Here is a 27,210-nt window from a genome sequence, read left to right as displayed (position 1 = left end):
GGCAAGTCCATACCTGGAATATGTGTTCATTTCTGTAAACGATGTGTCTTTACTGTGTGGAAAGTGTCACTGTGTCTTCCAGTGTGAAAGGTATCCAGTGTAGTCAACTTGTCTCCCTTGGGTGTGTGGATCTTTGAGGGGTGGTGCCATACTGAGGAGGCAGTGCTGGTTTCTCTTGCTGGCAGGATGTACATGGACAGCATCGTAGTTGAATCAGCACTTATGGGTAGGTATTGGTTTCCCCATAGTATCTATCTGTGTTACTGTGTCTACTCCAGTCATGTACTCATTGAACCAACACTGGGCGGTTGATGATGGAGCCTGACTGATGTCAACTAACTGATGTCACTTCATCTACCTTGTTCTTTAGTTCCTCTTCTGTGACAGATGAGTGTTTCTAGAGCCCCCAAGTAACCCCTCTCAGGCTTTTTTGATCTCTTAGGACATATCTTGCCAACAGATGCACAAAACAAATCAAGATAAAGCACAGATGCTCACAGTTCAGAGCTGTGGCATCTTTTTTTTTAATGTTTTATTTATTCTTGAGAGAAAGAGAGACAGAGCATGAATGAGGGAGGGGCACAGCGAGAGAGGGAGACACAGAATCCAAAGCAGACTCCAGGCTCTGAGCTGTCAGCACAGAGCCTGACGTGGGGCTTGAACTCACGAGCCGTGAGATCATGACCCGAGCCGAAGTTGTACGCTCAACCGACTGAGCCACCCAGGTGCCCTGAGAGCTGTGGCATCTTGATGCTGAGATGCTGAGTGTAGCTCCCAGGCAAGGAGATTGGCGCTGCCCAGGGTGCACATTGCCTCTCTCACAGCTCACTGCCAAACGGATGCCGAATGCTATTGTCACATTTTTTTTCAAAGAAGCAAAACTCCTCTTCAAATTTCTTTTGGTTAGCAAAAACAGGTACTAAGATAGGTCTTTCGTGGTAGCGAAGTGGTGTAACATGAGCTTTCAAAGAGCGGGGCGTACCTGTACCCCCAGTGCCATGGGATAGACAGCGTCCTGTGGCTAAAGTGGCAGGGCTGTCAGCACTGTGCCAAGGATCTGCAGAGAGCCGTTTCCTGCTCCAGGTATCACTCAGAGCTCACAGCTTTTTATATAAACTGGCTGTGAGAGCATTTCCAGCTATGGAATATGTTGCTCCTAAAACCTAAAGCCGCTCCCCCCCCCCCCCCCCCCAGCCTTTGTGCTTTTTTCTTTGCAGTGGGAGTTGTCCAATGCAGTAATTTGTTCTTTACTCTAGAGGAAGTGCTGTGGCATGTCCTGGTCCACGGGACTCCCGAAATTGTCAGCTCCCTGAAGCTTTGTGGTCTTTATCTCCCACTCTCTAAAGTTCTGGTGTCCTTTGTGAACACTCTGCAGCTCATGTGTCTTACCAAAGCCTTCAGCGAACTTGGCGCTACTTGTTCATCTCATCAGTTTTGCGTAATGTCATCAAAAGAGTGTACCAGTAGGATGTTCTTCAAGATGTCTGGACAACTTAGATCTTTTCAGGCTGTATTATAATGGAAGGAAGGATAATTAACATGGCCCTGGGGTCAGACTCTTCACGCATATTGTCATCGGTTTGAAGGGCATGCAAACTGCTTTTCTCTTCTTTTCTGACCAGGATGGAGAAGAACTCATTGCATAGTTCGGTGGCTGTGTACCACGTACCTGAGGCCATGACAGTATGTCCTAGAGAAATATCACAATACCTTCAATGTGGGCTATTAATTGATTGAGTTATGCATTGGGCTTTGTCTGACTTTTGTAGTATCCAGACTAGTGAATTAAATGACTATATAATGGGGAATCCCAGCCCCATAGCATTTCAGTCTCTTAGGGTGTTGATGACCTCTGCCATTCTCTTAGGATGCAAAATTTTTTAAAATTTGCTATCTTGATTTAACATCCTGGGGTAGAGGTGGGGAACAGTTTTAGAGCCTTCTGCTTGGTCTTCCCAACTTGATTGCTGTTACCCCACAGGCTAAGAAACCAACGTGGGTGTGCTATTTGCCATATTTTTCCATTCCAATTAATCAATAGTGGTTTGTGAAAATGACCAGTAGGTTGATCTGTAAGCCTAATCAGCCAAAGGTAAGGCAGAACTAGACCAGGAGTCCATTTATTACCTGGCCTTAGCATGCTTTCACTGTAACAGAGGAGCTATGTTGATGCCTCGTCTCTTGGTATCATTGTCGGCTGGGAACTCATATCCACCTGCCTTCTCAGTGTTTAGGGCCGTATTTCCCACCTTACAGTGGCATTAGTATTTGGCCCTAGGACCCTTGAGGAAGGACAAAGGACCAGAGGAATCATTACCATATGTACTGGTCATGGTGTTGCAGGATCTTTCCTCATGATAACCCAGCTTCTCCTTCAGTTAACATTTTGCAAGCCTCAAAACTAGGTCAGATCTAGAAAGTAGGCGCGAGGCTAGGACTTTTTAGTGGAGTAACTGCCTTCAGCCTGATGATCATCCATCCTTGATTCATTTTGATTACTACCTATTTTAGTTTCCTACTGCAGTTGTAGTACATGTGACCTCACCTGTGTGTCTAACATGTGTTGGGCCAGAGATGGAGGTGAACACAGTAATTTATCCCTCCACCCTCCCAACCTTACCCCCTAACCCTAGCCAGTATGGCCCTGACTGTGGCTTAGAAATGAAGTGCCATCAAAGCTTATGAAGGTTGGAGGCCTTCAGAACCATCCTCTACTGAAGAAATAAATGAGAATCTCTATCTAGGGAGAAGTAGGTTTACACACCTTCCTCAGGCTGGTATCAGTATGATTTTGGAATAGGTTTGTGGGAATATTTTGTGTGTGTCTATGACATATTGTTTTTCTTTTCTGGCTTATGTGTATCAAAGGTAGAATTGTTTGTCAGGTTATTTCTGTATATTTAGTGTATAAACATCTAATTATAGCAGGTGAATCACCACCTTGATTTTCATTTTGAGATACTGGAAGTACATGACTAAGATTTCCTTTATTTGAACTGTGGGCAAAATTAATGGACCCAAATGACTTAATGGACAGTTCTGAGATTAAATGTGTATTTTTACTGATATTAGAATAGCTTATATGTTTCACAAAGGCCTGGTGTGTGGTTTTTGCCCCTTCAGAACTCTTTCTGTATTTGTTTGGAGCTATTGTTTTCCTCCATCCTTCGAAGCAGGACCAAGGGAAATGATTCCCCATATTAATATGGCAAAGTATAAATTTGTTTTTAAAAAAGTAGAAAATATTTTCAATGGTCAACACTGTGTAAATGGCTATTTTAGATATTTTGGAGATTAAAAGGAAGGCAGAGAATATTCTTGAGTTTCCCCTCTATTCAATGTATTTTTTATTGCATTAATTCTACTCTATTTCAAGCATTGTGAAAGAGCTGGGGACTGCAAAAATAAATAAGACATAGTCCCTGGCATAAACAAGTTTGGAAAATCAGAACAGTAAAAGTCATGGCAGAATAGTCATGTCATACCATCTAGTTAACTTGCTTTGTGCTAAAAATTTTACATGAATGATCTTCTTTAATCTTCAATATGAGTTTCGGCTGGAATTTTACATAGGGAGGTCACAGAAAGCCAGGTGAGATGACGGTAGCTTGGACCAAATGGTAACAGGAGAAGCAGTGAGAAATGGACACATACCAGATATATCCCAAGGTAAAGCTAACAGTATTTGCTGATGGACTTTTCACTATCTTTCATCTCCCTGTACACTGATGCCCTCCTTTCTTGCTTAACCAGCCTAGATCCCATACTTCATCCGCAGTTCCTGTGGAGGAACCATCTTTGCTCTTGGCTATGGGCAAGACCTCCATTTGAACACTAGATGTCACCTGCGTTGCCCATCCGAGAATGATAGGGCTCTGGTCTCAATTCTTTCCTGGCATCTTGAAGTTTCTTCTCAGCCCCATCCGCCTACAACCATGCTGTTATTTCTCTCACATGAGATTCCACTCTTTCTCCCTGTTACTGCCCCATTTCCCTGTGCCCATTTACAATAAAATCCACTGAGAGAGGTGTCTACATTAGATGTCTCCAGTTTCCACTTTGATGGTCTCTTGGAAACGCTCTGATCAGTTTCCACCACCACGACTTCATTAGGACTGAGCCGGTACACATACATACATAGTAGGTACTAGGTAAATATGACTTGAAGAATTTAATATATGGTCCCCAGAAAACCACTATGAGGTGCCTATTAAGATACTCATTGTATAGGTGCTCAGGTCAAGGCCTCAGAGACCTTGACCGTGTTTTTCATGCACAGATTAATTCTCACTTCTCCAGTAGCGTTTAACAAAGTGAACACGTTCCCTCTTTGAAATAGTTTAGAGTCCTGACCTTCCGAACACCATGTTCTCACAGTGTACCGTCTGTCTCATTGACCACTCTCTCCACTTCTTTTTCTGGTTGCTCATTTCTCCTCAGAACACTTACTTCCTCAGACCTGTCTGCCCTCTGTCTCCCTCATTTCGTCGGTGGTCTCCCCCAGCATTGTTAAATAATACCTAGAGGCTGACACCTCCCAAATCGGTGCCTCAGGCCCAGATCTTCCATTAGCTTTTCAATCCCAGATACTCACCTTCCTGCTCAACATTTCAGTTGGATATTTAATAGGAATGTCCAGAGACCTATTTCCAATCTTTCCCCCAGTGCTATTCCTCCCACTTTTCCCCTGTCTCAGTGAGGTACACCTTCATCTTTTCAGTTGCTCAGGCCCACAAATTTAGTGTAATTCTCAATTCCTCTTTTTCTCACACCCTGGTCAAAAGTCCGTCAGCAAATACTGTTAGCTTTACCTTGGGATATATCTGGTATGTGTCCATTTCTCACTGCTTCTCCTGTTACCATTTGGTCCAAGCTACCGTCATCTCACCTGGCTTTCTGTGACCTTCCTATGTAAAATTCCAGCCGAAACTCAAGACACTGGAATGACTTTCACCTTCCCAACCTAGGTTTATTTATCCTCAGTTCACTTCCTACCACTTTAAACAATACATATTGTAATTCTTAACCATTGACTTGTTCCTTTACTAAAATGTAAATTTCAAGAGGGCATGGATTTTGTCTACTTTATTCAAATATTTGTATTCCTAATGTCTAGGTGCCTATCCTATATAATCAATCAATCAATCAATCAGTCAGTCAACCAGTCAATAAGAACCAAGATCCCTCTGTTTCCAAATCCACATCCTTAAACAACACACCATTCTTAGTCCCTAGTTTTCCCTCTAAACCCAGTTATCAATTGTTTTTTAATTAAGTTAACACAAGGCTCTTGATGTTCTTATACATTTTGATGGTAGCTCCTTTCAAAGGCATGGCTCTCTAATCAGTGCTCAGGCACCAAATCTATTCTACTGAGTCATTCTTTGCCCCATGTATTGCCTTAGAGTCTTGTGACTGTATCATATTAACAAAGGGATTTCCTCACCAGCTTGAATTCACCTGCTGTGAAATCTGGAATCAGGAGACTCTAAGAAGCCTTAGGAGAAGGAAAAATAGGTATTCTTAAATCTAGATTCTAACCACATGCAATTTAGCTGTAGAAACATTTTTATTCCTTTTATTTACTCTTTCTTCAGACACAATTTAAAAATCACATAGTTACTCACCTAATAATTATTGAGCAATTTCTATGGGCAGAGTCCTGTTTCACACACTGAGGATAAATAAAACCAATACATTCCCTGCCCTCGAGAAGCTTACATTCTAAATGATGGGGAGAAGAATACTCAATGATAAATTAATATAGATAAATGAATATACATATGGTGAAAAGTACCATGAAGATAAAGCAGGCATGAAAGGGCACCAATAAATGCCTTATTTTAGAGTAAGGGTATAATGTAAAGTGCATGAGATCTGGGACACTATTATTATTATTCTTATTCACCTCTATAATACTAGCCCCTGGAAAAGTATTAGTGTGTAATAAGCTCAAGATAAACATCATGTGAATATTGTGAAAATGAATGGATGAATGAATGATGGAAGAGACCCAGGGAGGAGGTTACTGCATTAGTCCAAGGGATGCATGATGGTAGCTAGGCACAGAAAGAAGCTTTGCAGATTAAGAGATCATAATATTTTCAGATGACATGAAGAATACAACTGATTAACTAGTTTGATGTCCTTCATTCAATGGAAAACAACCCATAGATTGGGGGAGTACAGTGCCTCACAAGCAGTGAAACACACTTCCTGAAGGATTTCGGGCAAGAGTGAGTTTTACAGGGAGTTAGAAGAAGCAACTTGGAAACAGGGCATGGTTGACTAGGGATTTCCTTATAATACTAGCAGGTCCTATTTTCTAGGGTAAAGTAAGCTAGCTAGACAGGTTGGAGAATTGGGATGGATGTTTGTTAGGTTTCCTTGACTGGTGTTTCTTCCTGTAAGTGGAAGCTGACTTAGGTTTAGGTTTGTGACATGGTCCTGACCACTGGAGCAGCCTCCATTTTGTGGGTCTCAATATATGAATTAACTTTATCATTCTGCATATAGTTAAGAGACAGAACAAATAGCATTTCCTGGAAGACTGGATATGGAGTGCAAATTGGATGGATTGAAGAAGAGTCAAGGACGATGCCACGCCTTTGGTCTGAGTAACTAGAATAAAGTAGCTTTGATTGAGGTGTGGAAGTCTACCAATATGATAGGTTTGGTGGCCAAAATTAAGTTTCTTTGGGGCTATAAATTGTCTCCCTGTGTCTCCTTTTCTTTTTCTCATAGTTCCCTGAGATACCTAAAGACAAGCACTGCTGTGTGTCCAAGGAAAACCATTCAGAGTCATTCTTCTGTGGAAAACATCCATGCTGGTTCCACTCCTCGTTCTCTTGGCCAGACACAGAGGCATCCTGTGTCGATGGCTGCCTTTCTTATTCAAAGACAGGCCCAGCCAAGGAAGGCTTTTTCCTTCAAACTCATCCTGGACACTTTCTTTTGATTTAAGAAAGAAAAAGACGATTGAGGGGACACCAGAGGGGGAAATAGTGTTTGTTGTACATTTCTGATTGTAGCAACAGCTTGAACCGATTAGCTGGTTATTATGCATTCCTGTGCCTGGCTTGTCACTCTGGAGAAACACATCACAAGTCCATTCTCCATGGCCTCTAGCATGCAAACCTGACCTCAAAGAGTTTAACCCCAAGTCTTCTAATTTGAAACAACACACACACACACACACACACACACACACACACACAATCAAGTGATCAAAAATATGGCATAAATCTTTTTAGTACAGAGTGTTCTGGATTATAATGACAGGAACACGGGAGATAAATAGGATGCAAGGAAGGGAAAGAAACTCATAATATTAAAAAAGAAAAAAAGGCAGTGGTATTTCCTTAGGATTGTAAATATCCCCTACATATTTTTGCTTTTCTGAAGAACTTGCAAGAACCCTTCCAGCAAGTTTACAACACATCTTTGGGAAAGATACAGAGAGAGCTGTGCAGGGTTTCATAGTATGTAGTTAATTCTCTTTTTACCCTGTTCTAAATATAATCCTGCTCATTTGCATGCCAATCCCCAGAATGCTTTGTAATTTCACAACTCTTGGCTAGTGGTCTCAGCATAAGAACAAAGCAAAATGTTTTGGGCGTGACTTTGGCCTTAAACCCTGCTTGGGCTTTGCAAAAGAGTACGGTGACGTGACTTTGCCTGGCATTCATCCTTCTAGCCAGAGTATCACAGAAATAAAGTGGGAACGGCTGTGGACTTTTCCTGGGAAGACTGCATTCAGTCCAGTTATCCATGAATAACCAGAAGCTTGGGTTAATTCACTTGAGAGGAGGGTGTGTTTCAGGAGGCTTGGTCTCCCCTTCCTTTATGTGACCAGGCTGGTTCATTTTAGGTTTATGGAAAGCTCAAGCTGGAGTATTCTGTATCCTCTTCCGGTGGATGCTTTATATAGTTCCTCTATTTCAGAGAAAGCCTTCAATTTAATGAAACGCTGTCCAGAAGTGTGGTCAGTGGCCTGCCTTATAGAAATGTGAATTTCAGATCCTTAACAGACCTAGTTGTGCATAGTGACATCTGCAGAATATTTAGTAGGCCATTAGCAATGACAGCTGAGGAGTGGGGATGGTATGAGACTGGTCTTGAAAGGGTTTTACAATTCTCACATAGCAAGCCATTTTTGTTATTTAAATGGTGTTTGGAATCATTTTTAAGGAGAGCCTAGGGACTGCCAGTTAACCCCCACCATAAAGGCCCCTCCAAAAATGTCTCCCTTGGCCATTTAATTTTAGTGAGTAGGCGAAGGACCATATATTCCCGCGTCAAAAGGCCATGTTTTTGTTTGCAATAACAATCAGCCCTGCCAAAAGTAAACCAGGGATTTTGAGCAACGCACATGGTTCACTACCCAGGGGAGGCAACAGTAGTGAGCACACATCCATGGCTGCGCACCAGTAATGTGCCAGGGCCCTCCACGTACAGGTGTTTTCTGCTCTGCTCTTCACCCACAGAGCAGCTGTAATGCTCTTTCATCCGTTCTGAGAGCCAGGCAGCGGATCCTGTAAAACATACTGTTTTGAGAATATTTTTAAAACAGAGAACTGTTGATGGTAACTGACACGATAGCCCCTTGCAGCCCTGCGAGAGTGAGTGGTTGCTTTACCTTTTCCGATAGGTATTGCCAGGGTCTCCGGAGAGCAGCGGGCCTGCCGGGCTGCACAAAGTGTGAGAAGGTCTCGGCTTTCTCGGGGTTTGCGCCGCGGGTTTACACCCGCAGCTACCGGCAGAGGCGGCCCTTCGCTGTAACAAAGACCGCGCCGCCGCCTGTAGCCCGCGCGAAGGCGGAGGAGAGCGGGCTCTGCAGGAGGGTAGTCGGCAGCCGTCCCCTATCCAAAATGAGGATCGGGATGGTGGGAAAGCAGACCCGGGGCTGGCCGAGGGCGTTGGCGCTTCCCGGGGCTCGACCCCAGAGGCCAGGGTTGGGCGGCCGGGCGAGGGGGCGGGGGCGGGAGGCGACGCTCGCCCTCTTCTTCCTCCACCCGGGACTGCAGCATCCCCGCCCCGAAAAGTCCCTCGCGCCCCCTGGTGGCTGTGAGCGGACTGGCTCCGCCGCACTCGTAAGGCACAAAAAAAGCAAGAAAAAGAAAAAGTGGGTGAGGCAGATGCAAAGAGGGAAATCAATAGGGATAAGAGAGAAGAGGGAGGAGTCGCGGAGCAGCCATTCCTGTCTCACGGGGTCCCAGCTGGCACGGCAAAAGAAAAAAAAAAAAAAAGCCCGGGCGTGAACGCGAGTGGAGGAGGGTGTGTGTGGCGGGGGGGTCGGGGGTGAAAGGGGGACCGGGGAGATTTACTATTGTCTCTGGCAGCCGCCGCGGGAGCCTGGGAGGGGGGCGGAGGCGAGAGGAGGCGGCGGCCGCGGCCAGCGCACCATTCGCTCCACCTGATCTCCGGCGCTGCGCGCTGAGGACGGCGCGGGCGAACGGGAGCAGGAGCAGGAGCAGGAGAAGGAGGGAGGGAGGCAGCTGCTGCAGCCACCGCCGCCACCATGTCCTACCAAGGCAAGAAGAACATCCCGCGGATCACGGTGAGTGGGGCTCCGGGTGCCGCCGCCTGCGTCTCTCGCTCGTTGCTCGCTGAGCTGCGGGCGGGGCGCCTTGGATCCCGCCGGCTTCCCCGGTCCGGTCCCCCGGGAGGGACTGGGACCCGGGGTCCCGGGGGTGGAGAGCGGTGGTCAGCCCAGCCGGCGCGCCGGGCGCCACCCAGACGGAGCGACCCTGCCGTTTGGGGAAAACAAAACAAAGAGGAAACCCAGAGTGGCGCCGAGAACTTTGGATTATGTATCCTCTTTTCCCACCAGCCGGTAGTTTCCAAATAACGCCTGGCTCACGGCCCTCCCTGGACCCTCGCGCCGCCTGGGGTGTCAGTATGCGCTTCCCCGGGCAGGGTGTGCTTTTTGTTTTAGGTGCCTTTTGACGAGGTGGGCTATGGAGAGGTGACACCTTTCCCCAGGGGTGCCTGGTAGCACGACCGCGCCCCTCTCCCAGCTCCAGCCCGCGGCTCTGCCTCCCGCGTTGCCAGGGTGGCGGGGTGTCTGGACCTTCTGTCTTCACCCTGTCCCCTTCTTGCCTGCATTCACCCTTATTCATATTTCGGTACGTCATATTCGGGTTTGAACTAACGTGGCTGTGGCGGGAAGGAACAACTTTTTTTTTTTCTCTCGATGCATTTTATATTTTTCGTGTCATCCCCCCCCCCCCCCATCCCAAGAATAGGCTGAGTTTTAAGGTCAGATTTTAGTTGGGGGTCGCAGACACACGCTGGGTGCATTCCGTGCCCAGCTGCCATTGTATGCAAGATCGAGCCACCCGAGGCGAGCGGGTGTCAAATGCCCTGGGCGGGGTGGAGAGGGGACGTGCCATTAGCAGGTAGAGAAGCCCCATCTTCTCCAGAGCCAGCTCTCAGCGGCAAAAATACCGCGCCCAGGCTCGGGATTTCTTTGCGCTGCGCTGAAATGAGGCTTACCACAGGCTGGGGTGGGCATTACTGGGAAGAAAAAAAAAGGGTAGGGGGCAAAACGACAATGACAAAAAACACTGACATTTGTTAGTTTAGCATGCAGCTGTGTGGTTGTGCTTTGTCTTTAGTGAATGGTGTGTGTGTGTGTGTGTGTGTAAGTGGGGGAATGGGTCGCTACTCCATCTTTGCAAGGCGAACAAAGGAAGTGATCCACTTGCCCCTGGGAGACTCTGCAGCTGCCCTAGGGTAGAGCTGTACCTGCTATGATAGTTCATTTGCCAGGGATCCACCAGGTTTTGCTGCGGGCATGCGTCTGTTTGCACTTGTTCTGCTATGTTTGGAACGCCCTATGTGTGTGAGATTGCCAATGGTGGACCTTAGCTCTGTAGGCAGGAGGTCGCTGTTCTTGCCTCTAGTGCACTTTATTCTCAAGTGGTTTATTTCTGTTGAAACATTCTTTTTCATGCACCTGAGCTTCACCCCACACAAGTGCACCCCACCTCCAGCTGCTGTCCAGCTGGTATTAGGGAACAAACACTGCTTAGGAGAAAGAGTGGGGATGGGTGGGGGTCCTTTTTCCAGGTAAAGGTGTGGGGTGTAAGCACATCCTCCTTTATCACTTTGTGAGACTGACTTCAGGTGTTTTTGAAACATTGTGGATCTTAGCATTGGCCTTGCATTATTGAAACATTGTGGATCTTTTACAATGCACTGGATTTTCTCAGTGCCAGTTGTCTTTGCAGAGAGCTGTGGAAGGTATCATTAAAAAAAAAAAAAGACTGGGACAAAAGCTGAATTTTTATATTGTTTCCCTAACTGAGGAGGGATGAAGCCCAGCTCTCATGCTCTTACATGTGTATGAGCGCTGTATGCCACTTGCCTTACAGCCAGTGTACCTTTGCCAGTTCTCCTGTGTGGGGTAAGCAGAGAAAAGGTTATTTGTTTTCTTTCTGGTGGGAAGACTGCAACGTTCTTCTTATGGACTCAGCCTGTGATATGGCATTGAGGGCCACGCCCATTCTTGTAGGTATCACTTAGGCTACCTTTCAAGAATGACAGAGAAATATAGTCCTGATAACTTGCTTTCCAAGCCCCCATAACGTGACTATGCTCTAATCCCAGGGCCCGGTTTGCAAGGGGTTCCCTTTTGTTCCTGTCTGGATGCTCTTCCCTGGGGTGCATCCTTCATTTTCAGTGCAGCTTCCATTCTTTCTTTCTGTGCATGGGGCGTGGTGCTGCATAGCCACCTCTCCCTTGAAGCTAGGGCTGGGTGTCTCCACCATTTGTGACAGGAATGGACAGTGGTTGTGAATTTCTTCAAACCAGACTACCTCGTATTCACGTTGTTGGAAAGGGTGTGGGGCCAGTGGGGGGTGGCAGGGAGAGGAGGAGAGGAGCATGGCAGGAGGGGGGTATTGGTCTTTGGGGGCAAGGAATCCATTTGTAGATTTTCCTCAGGCTTTGTGTTTGTATTTCTGTGAACAAGGGTCCTATTAGATTCAAATGTTTTTGTATGTTTGCATGTCTTTTGATGATTATAGTTTTCTATATACTAAAAAGGTTGAGATACCCTTCCTAGATATAATCAAAAACATGAAAATATGGACACAGACATAGATACACATAAAATGTCACTGAAGACCTAAATGCAACATATATCCCCTGCTGTCATTCTAGCATTTTTTTTTTTTAATGGTAAGATTATGGAATTTGAATTAAGTTTTCTAGCCTCTCTGTATTCCTTTCCCTGAAGGCTGCCCCACCCAGTAGCTAAAATGTCACTAGAATCTGAGGACTGATGGGGGCAGTCTTTCTTGCCGGATACCTTTTGCCTCCCCAGACACCACCCTCTGCCACAATTTGGGGGCCCCTGTAAGGCTTTGTTTGTATTGTTTTTCCTGCCACCTATTTTTGCTGCCTTCCTGAGATCAAAGCCTTCTTACTACCCTGTGTTTATTACTTTCTTGGAAAGAGGAATTTCTCTTTGCTGGTAGAATTGCCTGGGGCTTTCTCCGTGAGTGTCTCTGGCCTCACATCTCATTGTTCCTACTCAGGTTATCTATGTACAGGACCTGTATGGTCTACCTCCACACTAGCCCTTGCTTCTGAATGTCAGGCTGGCAGTTTAGGGTGGTTCCGCAGGTCAGAGCAGGGACCTTGTGCTGCTGTTCACCTGTCTCCACTATCTGGCATGGTGCCTAGCACATAGACGTCTCATGGTCATCAGTTAAATCAATAAGTAAATTAAAAATTATAACTAATAAGAATAGCTCACACCTCTTGAGTGTTTTTTTTGCCATTTATTGTGTTATTTGCCTTATATGCATTGTCTCATTTGATCCTTGACTCAACACTGTCTGAAAGGTACTATAGTTATCCTCATTTTATAGATCAAAAACCTGTGGAAGATCAAATGCCTTTGCCCAGGATCAGTGATAGAAGTGTTGGAGGCAGGACTCAAACATACACACCTGATTGGAATCAAAGTGCATGCCCCTCACCACTGCATTCATTTTGGGGTTTCTGCTTCTACCATTACTATTACTTGGTGTTACCAGGGCAAGTGGTAAAGAGGAAAGACTCACATTCTCTAATTAGTCCTGGGAGGATCCAGAAAGCATATTTTTCCTGCTACTCTCAACAGATCCCATAACATGGTCTCTCTTACTTTTCATATTAAATAAGTATGAATAACATTTAGGGGGATGATAGCTAGCATATGAGCTCTGCAGGTAGGAAGTTAGGATAGTTACAGTCATTGTTTTCCTCTGCTGTGAGCTACCACTTGTAGCGGACCCCAGGAGAGGTCGAGATCTCACAGTTAGGTTCCAGTGTTTTCTATGTCTTTTCTTGTCAGCGTCTCTACAAAAACCCATTTTGAGGAAATTGGGGCACAGAGAGGTGAAGTTAGTTATCCGGAGTTATCCAGCAAGAAGTTTTGGGCAAAGCTGGAAATAAACGCAGGTCTTGTCTGGCTTCACAGTCTCAGCAGCCCAGGTACAGCTGCCACCTCCCAGAGTCACATGCAGCAGAAATTTGGAAGGTGTGGATAAAGAGTTCCAGAATTCTCTCTAGGAGACATATCACAGAGAAGTGGCTCTTTGCAAATACTAAGTGGATTTCTGTAAATATTATCTTGCAGAGAATGCCTTTCTGCCGCATTGGAGGTAGATGTGATGTGTTTGGTGTGTGTTTGGGAATTCCCAGAATACATGTCCTTGGATGGGAACACGACCTTGAGAGTTGTTTCCAGGGTGCTGTGGTGTGATGAGAGGTGTGATGGTGAGCGTCGCGGGCGCCATGGGAAGTCTGTATTCCAGGCGAAGGGGAGGGGTCCTATGAAGAGCAGCGGCTAAGAGCTGGGGGGCCTAGACCCAGCCAAGAACCTGGAGGACACCTAGGTCCAGTCCCACCCCTGCATCTCTGCTCCCTCTCGCTTCACTTTGAACTGGGAGCAAATATTTAGGACATGGAGAACCAGCGTATAGGAGACCAAAAGAAGAGCCGTCACCCACACTTGGCTCTACCCATGTAAAGCATCTTGGAAGGGAAACTCCAGAGTAGAAGACTGAGGGAAACTATCAAAGGCTTAGGAATGGAAAGCATCTTAGATATCCGATCATGGACATCTCAGCTCAGGGCCTGCCTGCACTGTTCACTTGTTGCTTTGTATTTTGAGCAGCTCGTTGGTGATTCTCAGCCAGGTTTTTCCTCTTTCTGAAACGCTAGCCAAGTGCCTCAGGTATGTCAAGAGCTCTGCCTGTTACTAGCTGTCATGGGGCAGCGGGTGGGGGGCATTTGGGGGAATTCTGGAGGGATAGATTTCCTCAGGGAATTCTTGTCTATATGGTAGAACTGTCAGCTTATGAATGAAAATCTTCCCGCTTATCTCACTGGGCTGTTGAAAGGCCCAGAGGAGGAGAGTGACCCTGAAAGTGGTCTGTGAGCCCCAGTGTCTTCAAAAGAGTAAACACTGACTTATTTATAAAATCTCAATTACTTTGCAGTGTGGAAATTAAGGAAGGGGAAGACTTGATAAAAGTCTGGGGTAGAAAGAAGCTACTTAGGAAACTATTTTTTGAATACAAGTTTTCAAAACCAAAAATTAATACAATGTCATATAAAAACTGTTATTTTTCTCTTGCTTTAGTTATGTTACAAAATTGAGCTCATTCATTTCTGACAGTCTAATAGAGGCCATTGGATTGCCTTTGGACTTTGAGACAGAGACTCTTCCCTAACCTAAATAAAGGGCATTTTTTAATTAGTTGAACTGCAGTGTTTTTCAGTCCTCGTCAACCTGTAGCCTAAAGTGACACAGGTTATGAATTCCCTTTCTAGAAGTTTTTTCACAACTCCCTGTTTAGTAGCTTTTTCTCTGCCTTTTCTCCACAGTTGGAAAAAAAATAGAATTGAACTTGAAAAACAACAACAACAAAAACCCTTCATGTCCTAATAACCCTACTTTCTTCACCTGTTGACATACTTCATAGAACTACTTACTTTTGCTTATCACATTTGAAAAGTTATAGAATGTTTATAACAGTAGGAATGTCTCCCTAGGATATAAAACTACTTCTCTTTGATTGCATCTGTGCTTCAATCCTAAGGGGACTGGAAATTTGAGTATGTCATTGCCTCCCATGATGAATGTTAATAGGAAGCCTGACTGGCTCTCCAGTGTTCCTCCTTCCTCAAATCAGTGTTCCGTTTTAGCTTTTCTCCCATTTTCCATAGGCCATTCAGAAACAAATGAGAAAGACTCTGGACAAACCAGAGAAATAGGCTATTTTCTATTTTCAGACTCTTCTGTTGTGAAATCCCTCTTTCAGTAAACTCAATATGTCTATTTCAGTGTACGAAATAGACAAAAAAAAAAACTGTGGTGGAATAGGATGAGCCACTCCTTTTGGCCTCTTCCTTTGGCCCTCATCTTGCCGTGGAGTCTACTTAACAGAAACAACTTCTCTTGAGGAACTTTCTTCTGTTAATTAGATTGTAAGGAAGTCAGTGGTTAGGAAGATGGGCCTGAGCATAGTGGAGCTTTTAATAACTACCATTTACTGAGTGTCTTAGCACAAACTACATGGATTACCTCATTTGATGCACAACAGCTCCTCTAGCTGCAATGATTCACCATCATTTTGCGCTCTGGAGAGAGACTCCAAGAGTTTAAGTACCTTCCTTGACTAATGTCACACAGTCGGAAAAGCACGATTCTGGGATTGATCCCTCCGGGCATGAGTTGGTTTCTTAGGCAGGAAAGCAGTCACTCAGTGTCCACAGGTGGTTTTCCCCACCCCCATCACCTCCAGCTGTCCACACCTGTTAGCTCACAAATGCTGGTCCCTGTTCACAGGGTGGAATGAGTGGGGAAGATCTGGCCAAACCTATCACATCACCACCTGAACAACAACTGAGTGAGTGCAATGTCCTTCTAACAGTGGCTCCCGCATTGCTTTGCCAGCTGTCTGAGTTAGCTCCTGGCTTTTGCCCAGATGCATGTAGGAGTGAAGGGTGGAAAAGCAGATGCTATTTTCCTGTCCTGCATAAGTGCAGATCTGGGCCCAAGGCCCCTTCTCACTCTGTCCCTGTCCGCTTCCCAGACACAGAAGGAGCCAAGCTCTCTGTTCCCATTGTGCCAGAGAAATATAGGGCATGCCCAGCACTCTAAGCCAGATGGGGGAGCTCCACTCTAGAGTGGTCCAGGAACCTATTTGGGACATCTGGAATTCAAGGACACATTTCTCATAGCTTAATTAATCTCTTTTTTCCTGGGAAGCACTGGGCAATGAGATATGCAGGAAAAAGCGAGACTTGAGTTTTTAAGAGAGGGGTCTGCTGGCTAGCAGAGAACAGGGGCCCTCATGTTTTTTTGACAGGGAAGGGCAACCATGGATGGAGTGTCAGCATGTTGTGGTTCAGACCTGCCCTTGCCTCTAATTTATATGTGACTTTGGGCAAACCCTTATTATCCCTCTCAATTCTGCGTCAGTCAAATGAGGGCATTGAACTAAATGATCCACAAGGTCCCTGCCAGAGCAGATGACCCTGTGAGCCTTATTTTGTCTTCTCTTTATCCTGAGATCTTGATCAGCCCTTGTCATTGTGTTCTGAATTCAGAGAAGAATTCTAAGTCCTTCCCATGAGGGAAAAGAACATAGTGAGAAAAAAATCAGGGCTTAAACTGAATGCAACCAGCCCAAATCTGTGTTGGGTCTAAGGGTCTTTGGTTGCTTGCCTTTTACACTTAAAATCCCAGGCTTTTTCTCAGATGGTAGACTTGATTAATAGACTCTGTGCAAGAGAGAAATGGAGTAATGATGACTGATAGGTCCTTTCCTTAGCAGAACTTTGGTATTATTTCAAATGAGTATTATTAATATGAGACCATGATTCCTTTGCTGACACATACAGTCTCTCTTTTGGGTAAGGCTACCATCATCAAGGGCACGAAGGTGACAGATTGTCCCAAGTCTGGACTGGTCGAACAAATAGGCAAAACAACAGAAAACAGCTCCAAGTCTATATATGCTCCACCAAGCTCTTTCCAGTTGCTCTTGCCAGTATTTTAAGGGTAATGGCTGCCATCCAATGGAAATAACCCATCCCCAAAGGCCAAATCATGCCATGGACACCCCATGGGGTAGGGGTGGTTTTGGTTTTGTTACCACTGAATCTGTAGCACTTAGTCTTTGGCTGGCACATATTAAGCCCTCTGTAAATATTTGTTGAATGAATGGATACATTTAACACTTAGTTTGCTGGAATAATTTCAAGTCAGAAGATGATCAGAAGATGACCAGAAATGTGCATACATTTGTGCTTGTACATCCTCCTCCCTTTCACTGACAGCTCCCTTGAATATTAGCTTTTACGAGAGAAGGCTTGGCTCTCAGAAACCGGCACAAAATCAGAGCCAGGAGAAACATGACAGCCCATTAGCAGAGCAAGCCGAGTCAACTCCGGCTCAACTCTGACTTGGGCAGTCGGAGCCCAGCCCTCATTTGTTCTTCTCTCTTCTCAGGCCTCCCTTCCTCCTCTTCTTCCAAATCCTGCTTCTGGCCTCATTCTCAGCCTGTGTCAGGGCCTACCTGGGTACTTCTTGCTTGCAAACGGACCTGTTGTTTCTCTTCCAGCAAATGATTTAAAGAGACCTTTATGCCTTCCTTCAAATAGACAAAGTCGTCACCGTGACTTTTTGAACCAGGATCTAACATAGGTCTTAATTGAAGCCTTTCTGTCTTTGCATAGAAACCACAAGCCATTGGAATTATTAGCAGCAGTTAGAGAGGCCAGTCTGCATTTGTACAGAAAACTCCTCCTTTTAGAAAGCTTGGTGAAGGAGTCGCCCATAGTTCTTTTTTGCTTTCCGGTTTAGGGTTAGCCTTTTAGATGGAATGTTCCTATGCTTTTGTGTGTGTGTTTACTCAAAGATTTTTAGTCCGTCACTCCTTTGCATCTGTCCACTTTCTCGGGGCTTGTATTTGAGCTATTCCTGTGATTAGCAATTATTCTGAAGTTCATTTTTTTGCTTTGATGGGTGAGGATAGTTAAACTTCAAGCACGTTTTACCAAGTTCATCCCTGGCTGTAAACCATACAGTTTATGGTCTCAATAATCTCTGTGTAATAATAGTCACTAGATCCTTTCAAAGGGAGCACTTACAAGAGAAGGCAAAATGAAGAATCCAAATGTATTTATGGAACCTAAAACTTCAGGTCAGAAAGCACTTGAAATACTTTATATATTAGAATATGTGATGTATAACATGATCAAGTATAATAGCATTAACTATTTTTTGATTATATAATAAGTATTGACCATTGGCTCTGGACTTAGCAATGTAGTGCTTGTCCCTGGAGCATCTAGTCTAGAACACAGAGGGGAAATTAGCTTACTCCTACTTCTAATATCAATAACAATGACAACAAGCATTTATCTCATCCTGTGCTAAGTGGTTTTCTTTCATTATTTCATGTAATCCTCAAAACTGTGCAGTTACATAGATGGATTTCCAACTCACTCTTCCCATTTTATTGAGGAGGAAACTTAGAGAGGTCAGAAAATTTGCTTAGGATCACACAAGCCTTCAGCGGTGGCACCAAAATTCAAACTTAGTCAGCCCACAGTCTTAACTCTGCAGGGCAGAGTTACATTCTACCTGCTTTTATCATCTCCCACCTCCAGTGTCATGAGACAGTGGTTCAAATTGGAGTGCCTTTAATTCAAGTCCAGGTTAAGTCCTTCTCTGCACCTGTTTCCTGTGAGGTGTGAGCAGGCTGAGATTTTCTGGGAGGTGCAGAGAACAGCCATTTGGTGCCCTCCTCTGCATGAGCACTGCCTGGTTCCGGAAGCCCTCCAGTCTTCCCTTTAGGGGCAGCCTCCCTTACCATGTCCTGAGTAGCTGCAGACTGTTATATCTACAGGGCCAACCTGTTAGGGGGCCACCCCTCGTAGCAATGAAGGCCATTTTGCATTGAATTAACAAAAATACCAATGAGGGTTTCTTCTTAACATGAATTTGAATCCTTCCTTCTCATTCCATAGCCTACAGGACACTCCCCAGCTTCTCCATAAATCCAAAGCAAGATTCTGCTGAGGTTTTGATTACATGTAGCTCTGTGAGATTCATAGAGTCGGAGTTCCCTTAGAGATTATTTTAGTCTAGACTTCCCTTACAGATGAAGAAACGGAGACGCAAGTGGGACTGAATGAATTAGGGCTGCTTCTACTGTTTGGTTTATGGTAGGACGCAGAGATTTATTTATTTTTTTAAACGTTTATTTATTTTTGAGAGAGAGAGACAGAGACAGACAGACAGACAGCGTGAGCAGGGGAGGGGCAGAGAGGGAGACACAGAAGCTGAAACTGGCTCCAGGCTCTGAGCTGTAAGCACAGAGCCCCACGTGGGGCTCGAACTCACAAACTGTGGGGTCATGACCTGAGTGGAAGTCGGACGCTTAACCACTTAAGCCACCCAGGCTCCCCGCAGCACAGAGATTTTAAAATTAAGTAGGATTTTTTTTTTCAAATACAAAAAACAGCATGAGGGTTATAGAAAATTTTACCAAAAACAAACAAAATGAGAACAATACAAATAACTAGAGTTAAATTACTCAGAGACAGCCATTAGAAATTCTCTGAGTACACCCATCTAGAATTGTTTCTTATGACTATAGATGCCATTTATTAAAATCGTACCACATAGTATTGTGATGTTTTATGTCCTGCCTTTCATTCCACAATATATCATGGCATCTTTCCATGTTTCAAATATTCTTCCATACCATAATTTACAAAACCCACGTATTATCCCAGTGCTTGGGGATCTGGTTAAATTAATCCATCCCACTTTGTTTAATTTTTTTGTTTGTTTCCCAACAAAAGTGAAATTATGGATTTGCTTCCAGTGGCTTTTTTTTTAGCTGAAGTTAAGTCAAAAGCTGTTAGAGGATGACAGGTTGAGTGACCTACCCAGAGTTTCTCAGCTCAAGACTGATGGACTACAGATTTGCATCCCGCCATCTTTCATCGTCCTCCAATATGCTTGTCATTGCTCTGATTGCTTTGGCAGTTGGGCCGTTTTCCATGGAGAGTTCCGCTTTCCCTCTCTCTTCTTCTGCTCTTGAGGGAGCATATTGGTTTTCTCACTGCCACCCTTGCTTGCCTGTCTGAGTCGCTGCAGCTGTGACATTTGTAGAGGTACACAGTGTCCTGAGACCTGAGGCTACGCACTGGAGGGGAAGACGTGCCCAGCTCCTTCTCTCCTCTCCTTAATGGCTTAACCTAGGAGCTTGGAAGCTGGTTTTAATTTTACATTCCCTGTGTGTATGTACGTTTGTTTTTAAAAGTCCTCCCCCCCTTTAATTCTTTCAAGGAGACCTTTATTTGAAATCATATACTCTTTCCCTCAAAGCCAATTTGTGTCCCCAGTCTTGATGAGATTACTTTGTTTGGGGGATATTGATAAATTCAGCTTGAGGTTTCTGGTTTATCCAAGTAAATTGGTTTAAATTATGGCCTTACAGAGACAGAGGGCGTAAACAACTTAGAAGGTTTTAAAGCAATTGGATTTAATACTCTGCTTCTAGAGACTTCATCCTGGGCTGATTCCACAAAGAAGGTATGTTTTGTTTTGTTTTGTTTTTATTTCAGTTACTTTATTGCATGCTCTATCTCAGATTGTCTTTGATGTGAGAAATTATGGGGAAAACTTAGCTTTGCTCAGTTGAGGGCAGGCAGAGAAATAAGGGATCCATTATTACAACCCCTTCATTTTAATGATTAAGAAAATATGGGCCAAAGAGGGAAAATAATTTGCCAAAGGTCACACAGCAAAACAGTTAAGGAAAAAGAAAAAAGAAGCATAGAATCTGTTTCTCTTGCTTTAGTTCAGTGCATTTCTCATACTTTTTTTTTTTTTTTTTTTTTTTGAGGTAAAAAGGTTGAGGATGTGTTAAGGGCTGAAATTTGTCCCCTCAAAGTTCTAGTGTTGAGTTCCTAACCCCTAGTACCTCAGAATGTGACTGGATTTGGTGATAGGGCCTTAAAAGAAATGATTAAAGTATGAGGTCATTGGAGTGGGCCCTAATCCATTATGATTGGCTCTGTAAGAAGAGATTAGGACCTAGTCACAGAGTGAGACCATCTGCAGACATAAGATGGAGAAGGCCACCTATAAGTCAAGGAGGGAAGCATCAGAGGAAAACCAGTCCTGCCCACACCTTGATCTTGAACTTCTAGTTTCCAGATTATGAAAAAAAAAAAAATCCATTGTTTAAGATGCTCAGCCTGTGGGACTTTGTTATGGTAGCCCTAGCAAACTAATACTGGGGGAAGTTAAGGGCAAAGACATTTAAAAACTCAAATCTTCAAACTTGGGAAGTTCTCAATGAACAGAAAAGAGAAACCTAAATGATTAGTGTGAGAAATTATGTCCTATTAGATCCTATCCTAACTGATTTTTAGTTGTAATATTGTATATGGCATCTCATTCCTCCTTATGCCTAGATGGTAATTATTAATAGTTCCACTTTACAGATGAAGAAACTGAGATTCCGAAGGTTAGCTTATGTAAAGTTACCCAGTGAGTAAGTAACTAATAGAGCGAGCTCCCAATTCACCTCCTTGTCTAACTTTAAACCCTTACTTAGTACATGATGCTACTTCCCAATAAGGAAGTTAATCCAAGCTGTTTGGTCACCAGTATTATCTAGTTGTTTAAAGTTAGGAAGAAGCAAACACTTATTCCTGAACCTCAGTGACTTAGAATCCACTTAATGGATTGGACAGGAAAAATTTTGCCCCTGATTTTAGGATAAATATAGAGATCAGGGAAATTTTAAAAGATAATTAAGCCAGTTGAGTTGTACTACAAAGTCTTCCCAAGTGGCTCATACCTTTACTTGCAAAATGGGCAGTTGCACAGAGTGAAGAATTAAGGTTTGGGATGATGGACCCCAGGCCCTGAAGAAATCTGACCCTTCGAAGGGGAATCAGTTACCCACACTGGGTCATACTTGCTAAAGCAGGAATCCGGACCCATACATCTGTTGACATGAGTGGATGTGGGAACTATCTATGCCAGAGTTTTATAATGGCATAGCTTAGAAGAATTTTCAGCAGTAAGGCCTGATAAATATTCAGTCAGCTAAAAAAGAAAAAAAAAAAATCAAATTAATTTGATCTACTGGTAAACCCAAAGAGTAATATGGGAAATGTGGGAAATCATATGGGAAATATGAGGTGCTTTATTTATTGAATGTAAATGGCTCTCTTGCCGCTCCGTCCTCCCTGTTTTGTGTGGTCTAGCAGTGCTTAAATGTAGAGGTTAAAGCTACTCGGACTATATTGGTAAGGAAGACACTCTCAAGTTAAGAGGTAGATAGGGTTTGTTTTCGGCAGAAACTGGCATTAAGGCTCAGCTCAGCTATATACCAGCTCAGCATCAGAGTGGAATCTGAATCTAATCACTTCTCACTATTTCTCATCACTCAGCACCATCCTAGCTCAAGCCTCCATTGTCTTATTGAAGCAACCCCTTAACTGATCTTTGTGCTTCCACTTTACCTACACATGAGGTCATTCTTTATGCATAACCAAGGTGATCCTTTAAAAACGTAAATGAGATCAAGTCACTTCCCCAGCTCCAACATCTGTTGCACTTGGAGTAAAAGAGACAGTGGCTGTCAAGGTTCCATCTGGCTTGGCCCTGTGACTTCCTCCCCAGACTCCCAGTCCTGCCAACCGGTCCTCAGTGACTTGCATCAGTCATCCTTTGCCCTCGCACTCCCTGGGACCTGACACGTTCACCTCCAGCTCAGAACTGCTGTGCTTGCTGCTCCCTGGGAGTGGGGAACAGTCTTTCCTAAGAGCAGTCCTCTCCTTGGTTTGCTCCCTCAGATCATTCAGAGTTCCGTTCAGCTGACAGCTTCTTAGACATGCCTTCTTTGAAAACATAATCAGAAGCAGTTCCAGACTCTTCCAAGCCTCCACTGTCCCCTTGCCTTCTTTCTGAATTCCACTGTCTGCTGTTGAAATTAAGTTATTAATTTAGTTAACTTACTTATTCTTTGCTTTTTCAACCACTGCAGTACAATGACAGAGAATTTATTTTTGTTCATGTACTGTGACTAGGAGGCATTTGTAAACATTAAATGACAGAATGAATGGATAAATAGATCAGTGAATGAAAAGCTAATGTGCTTTCCTTAGGGCCAGTGGTTTGCGGAAAACAGGTGTCAAAGAAACAGGGTTGTCAGAGGGCTACTGAGGTATCTGCTCTTTGGTGAGAGGGATCACGTCTGTGTCCTTCCCCACTGTGTCACCAAGGCTTGGCTCAGTCTAACCTCGAATGAATGAGACAGTGAATGAAGGTGACAAGATTTGGGATAACAGGGACAAAAGTGGTAACACGTGAATGGAAACCTGCTCTCTCTGAGCCAACTTGATGGCACTTGCAAAGCTTGTTATATGTTTGCTGTTTTGTAGACACAATTGGAAACATGTCACCATGCACATCTTGCTTGGGTATGCATCAAACATTTGCAACTCTAAACTTCAGTCTTTGTACCACTTTTTGAAACATTTCTGAGCAGGGACAGGTCATAAAAGAACGGACTATTTGGGAATTATTTCAAAAGATGATTCTCCTGATGTTAGAATCCGAGAATATTAAATAGTGATTATGAAGCAGAGAAGCAACGTCAAGACTTGGCAGGTAGGAATGAAGTCTGCAGGCTTTCAAGAATGGGGAATGTAGTCTTGTGATTGCAGCATGATATTTGCAAATAGGAAAGGCAGTCTTAAGTACATTCTAGGAGGTGCCTATTGTGTGAATAAGGTTTTTGTTATAGGATTAACTGCCTGCCAATCTCATTTTTTGAGTTCTGATCATTTTTAAATGGAGGCTCAATTGTATTTATTTCAAGGGTTCATTTCATTCAAATTCCACCTGACTGCTTGAAGTCCTTGTTCTCAGAGCACCTGCAGTTTTCTCTGCCCAGTAGAACTTGGAGAAGTTTGGGGCTCAAGAGTGAAAAAATAGCTACTTCTTTAATAATCACCTATCTGTCAAATAAAAACAGAGCTGTGGGTTTGCAGGTTTCTAGGCAGAGAGAAAACCAACCAAGACAATCAGTTATTACCATTGTCTGCGAATTGTGTCCAGAAAGAGCCAGAAGGAAGAGTGAACTGGTCCATCCCCTCAGCTCCCTGTACTCCTTAGGAAGTATTTGGGTTCTTATAGGAAGATAGTTAAGATACATAGACACACATGGGGTACCTGGGTGGCTCAGTCAGTTGAGTTTCCAACTCTTGATTTTGGCTCATGTAATGATCTCATGGTTTGTGAGTTCGAGCCCCTCTTCAAGCTCAAGTGCTTTCATCGTGGAGCCTGTTTGGGATTCTCTCCCTCTTTCTCTCTCTGCCTCTCTCCTGCATGTGCTTTCTCTCTCTCTCAACAAACAAACAAACAAACAAAAAAACAAAACAAAAAACAAACCCTAAAAAAACAAAACAAAAAACCCCACAAAAAACCAAAAAACTAAGGGGAGCTTGGGTGGCTCAGTCAGTTGAGTGTCCGACTTCAGCGCAGGTCACGATCTCGTGGTTCATGGGTTCGCGCCTTGCATAGGGCTCTCTGCTGTCTGCGTAGAGCCTGCTTTGGATCCTCTGTCCCCCTCTCTCTGCTCCCCCCCACCCTTTCTCTCTCAGAATAAATAAATAAACTAAAAAAAAAACTTATAAATAAAGATATAGACACACATACATGTGCACACTAAAAAGAAATGAAAAGCCAAGCTATTTTTCAGGGATAGAGGAGAGAGTGAGCAGGCATCCAGGTGAGAAGCGCTGACCTGAGATTTGTGTCCCAACCTGTAAAGAAACCTGCATTTATCAAGCACCTACCGTGCACCAGAATTTGGGCTTAATTTTCACTTGAGTCCTTTGGGGTGGATATCATTTTCCTCATTTTGCAGCAAGGACTGGGACTCCACAGCCCTTCCCCTTTCCCCAATCCATCTGGCACTGATTCATCACTTGGGTTCTTTAGCTACAAAGTGAATGATGAGGCCCCTCATTGCTCTCCTGTACAGACCCAATCTCTGACGTCTGGGCTCCAAGGCAGAACAAAGTGGGAAACGTCTTGGAAACAGTCCCTTCCTCCCATGATCTCTCTCCAAGGACCCTTTCTGCAGCCATGTGATGTGAGCTGGAACATCACAGCTGTATGTTCTCTTAATGCATCCACCACAGGACCAGTTTTGGGAAGTTGCATAAGTCAGTGGTTGTGTGCTTATAACCGCAATGCCTGGGCAGCCCCGCCAATTTTAAAAGTATAAGGTCAGACTTGGAGAAGAATCCCTGTGGCCTCCACAAATAGATGGGGAGCAGTCGCCTATCATTTGAAGGTGCCGCTCACACATTCTGAGGCCCAAGCCCGCATTTCTCCTCTGGGAATTGCCTTGGGCCGGCTTTCAGCCTCAGTGAAAGAGTTTCTTGTTTCCGAGAAGCAATAGGGTTGGAATTCAGTAGGCTTCCCTGTCATTCTAAAGGCCCAGTCAAAGCCAGCTGCCAGTCGGAAATGATCAAAGAGGAGTCCGCTTCTAAAAGAGGAAGGGAATACCACTCATTGGATAGTAGCCCAGAGAGGCCCAGTGCCTTGCTCAGGGTCACAGAGCTAAGACCAGAATCCAGGGCTTCTGACCCCCATTCCCAGAGTCTTTCTACTATCCTTTGTTGCCTTTCAGTTGGTATTGCCATTTTGAGTAGGGCATTAGCTCCAGTCCGTCCGTTGACACTTGCCCATTCTCCTAAATCACAGGCCTCCATCTCTAACTTTGCTTGATGGCTGTGTGGTTGACCAGCACCTCAGAATTGTTATTTATACTCTTACACCTCAACTTTGTTACTCTTTTCTGTTCTCCATTTTTTAAAAATATAATTTGTTATCAAATTGGCTAACATACAGTGTATACAATGTGCTCTTGGTTTTGGGGGTAGATTCCCGTGATTCATCGCTTGCATACAACACCCAGTGCTCATCCTGACAAGTGACCTCCTCAATGCCCATCACCTGTTTTCCCCTCCCCACTATCAACCCTCAGTTTGTTCTCTGTATTTAAGAGTCTCTTATGATTTGCGTCCTTCCGTCTTAGTTTGTAACTATTTTTCCCCCTTCCCTTCCCCCATGGTCTTCTCTTAAGTTTCTCAAGTTCCACATAGGAGTCTAATCTGTTCTCCATTTTTATTCATAAGTTCTTCCTGGCCACCTTGCCTTGAAACTTCGGTCAACTTAGACATGTCATTTTCCATTCCCCCTCAGTTGCTGAGTGAATTCTAGCTTTCCTCCATGGCATGCCATGCATTTTCTAGTCCATATTCTTGCTGTCACCTGGAGCATAGCAGTCACCCTGTTCTTTTACCTCTTTGTAATTTTCTTTATTAAACCCCTTGTAAAACAGTTAAAATGGCATATGCTTTGTGCAACTAGTGAAATAATGTCAGTAAATACTGGAGAAAAAGAAAGGAAAAAGTTTCTAAGTTTTCCATACCTCTTCCCTCTGCATCCCTTCCCCCTACCATATCTAGTGTTAATAATGTGGTGTACATCCTTCCAGACCTTTCTCCTGCTCACACAAAAACATCATAAACCCATTTACATGTAGTATTTTTTTTTTTTGCTTTTGCAAGAATAGTATCATATTTGTCACACTGATCTGTGACTTATTGTAAAGTCAAGAGACAGATTTAGCTTGTTTAAAAAATAGCTGTCTGACAAGCCATTGTGTGGCTGTATTGCAGCATATGACATCATGTGCCGTGGTTGGATATTCAGGGACTGGGTGGGATATTTTCAGCTTGACTCTCCACTTGCCCGGTCCACGTTTCCTGCCCGGCTCCAGGCTCCGGCGCTGTCTGGACTTCGTCTCCAACCCCTTTGGCCTTGGGCTCCTACGTGGTGTCAGTTCCTGCGGCACAACTAGGAGATTGGATGGCGGGTGAACAACCGGGTATCTTGGCCTCCTGATTCCTTCCTGCTGGGTCACTGAGGAGTGGCTGCATGCCACTTTGGAAGGTCACAGCTCCTGTCAGGCAGAGCCGTCCATAAAGCTGTCCTCTTCAGCCGGGTCATTACTGCCTCCCCTTGTCCACTTCAGGCGTGGGGATGGCGTGGCTCCCTGCTGTTGGTTGGCCCTGGGAATGCTGCACATC

At 44.3% G+C, this 27,210-nt stretch overlaps 1 protein-coding gene across 2 annotated transcripts in view; it reads left to right on the top strand.

The window, feature by feature from the left end:
* DPYSL3 (dihydropyrimidinase like 3) overlaps positions 1–27,210 on the top strand; it is a 113,505-nt gene that overhangs the window by 42,004 nt on the left and 44,291 nt on the right. The window contains exon 1 of one of the 2 annotated variants that reach the window (XM_027042135.2): positions 9,344–9,559. The exons of the other annotated variant lie outside the window; for it this stretch is intronic. Within the exon in view, the coding sequence (XP_026897936.1) occupies positions 9,521–9,559 (39 nt within the window). The 5' untranslated portion in view covers positions 9,344–9,520. Of the gene's footprint in view, positions 1–9,343; positions 9,560–27,210 lie in introns of those variants that run through there. 2 annotated transcript variants of the gene reach the window in all.

This window comes from Acinonyx jubatus, chromosome A1 (genome assembly GCF_027475565.1).
Source record: "Acinonyx jubatus isolate Ajub_Pintada_27869175 chromosome A1, VMU_Ajub_asm_v1.0, whole genome shotgun sequence".
Taxonomy (NCBI): domain Eukaryota; kingdom Metazoa; phylum Chordata; class Mammalia; order Carnivora; family Felidae; genus Acinonyx; species Acinonyx jubatus.
The sequence above is the reverse complement of the archived record's forward strand: the minus strand, read 5'-3'. Positions and strand labels throughout refer to the sequence as shown.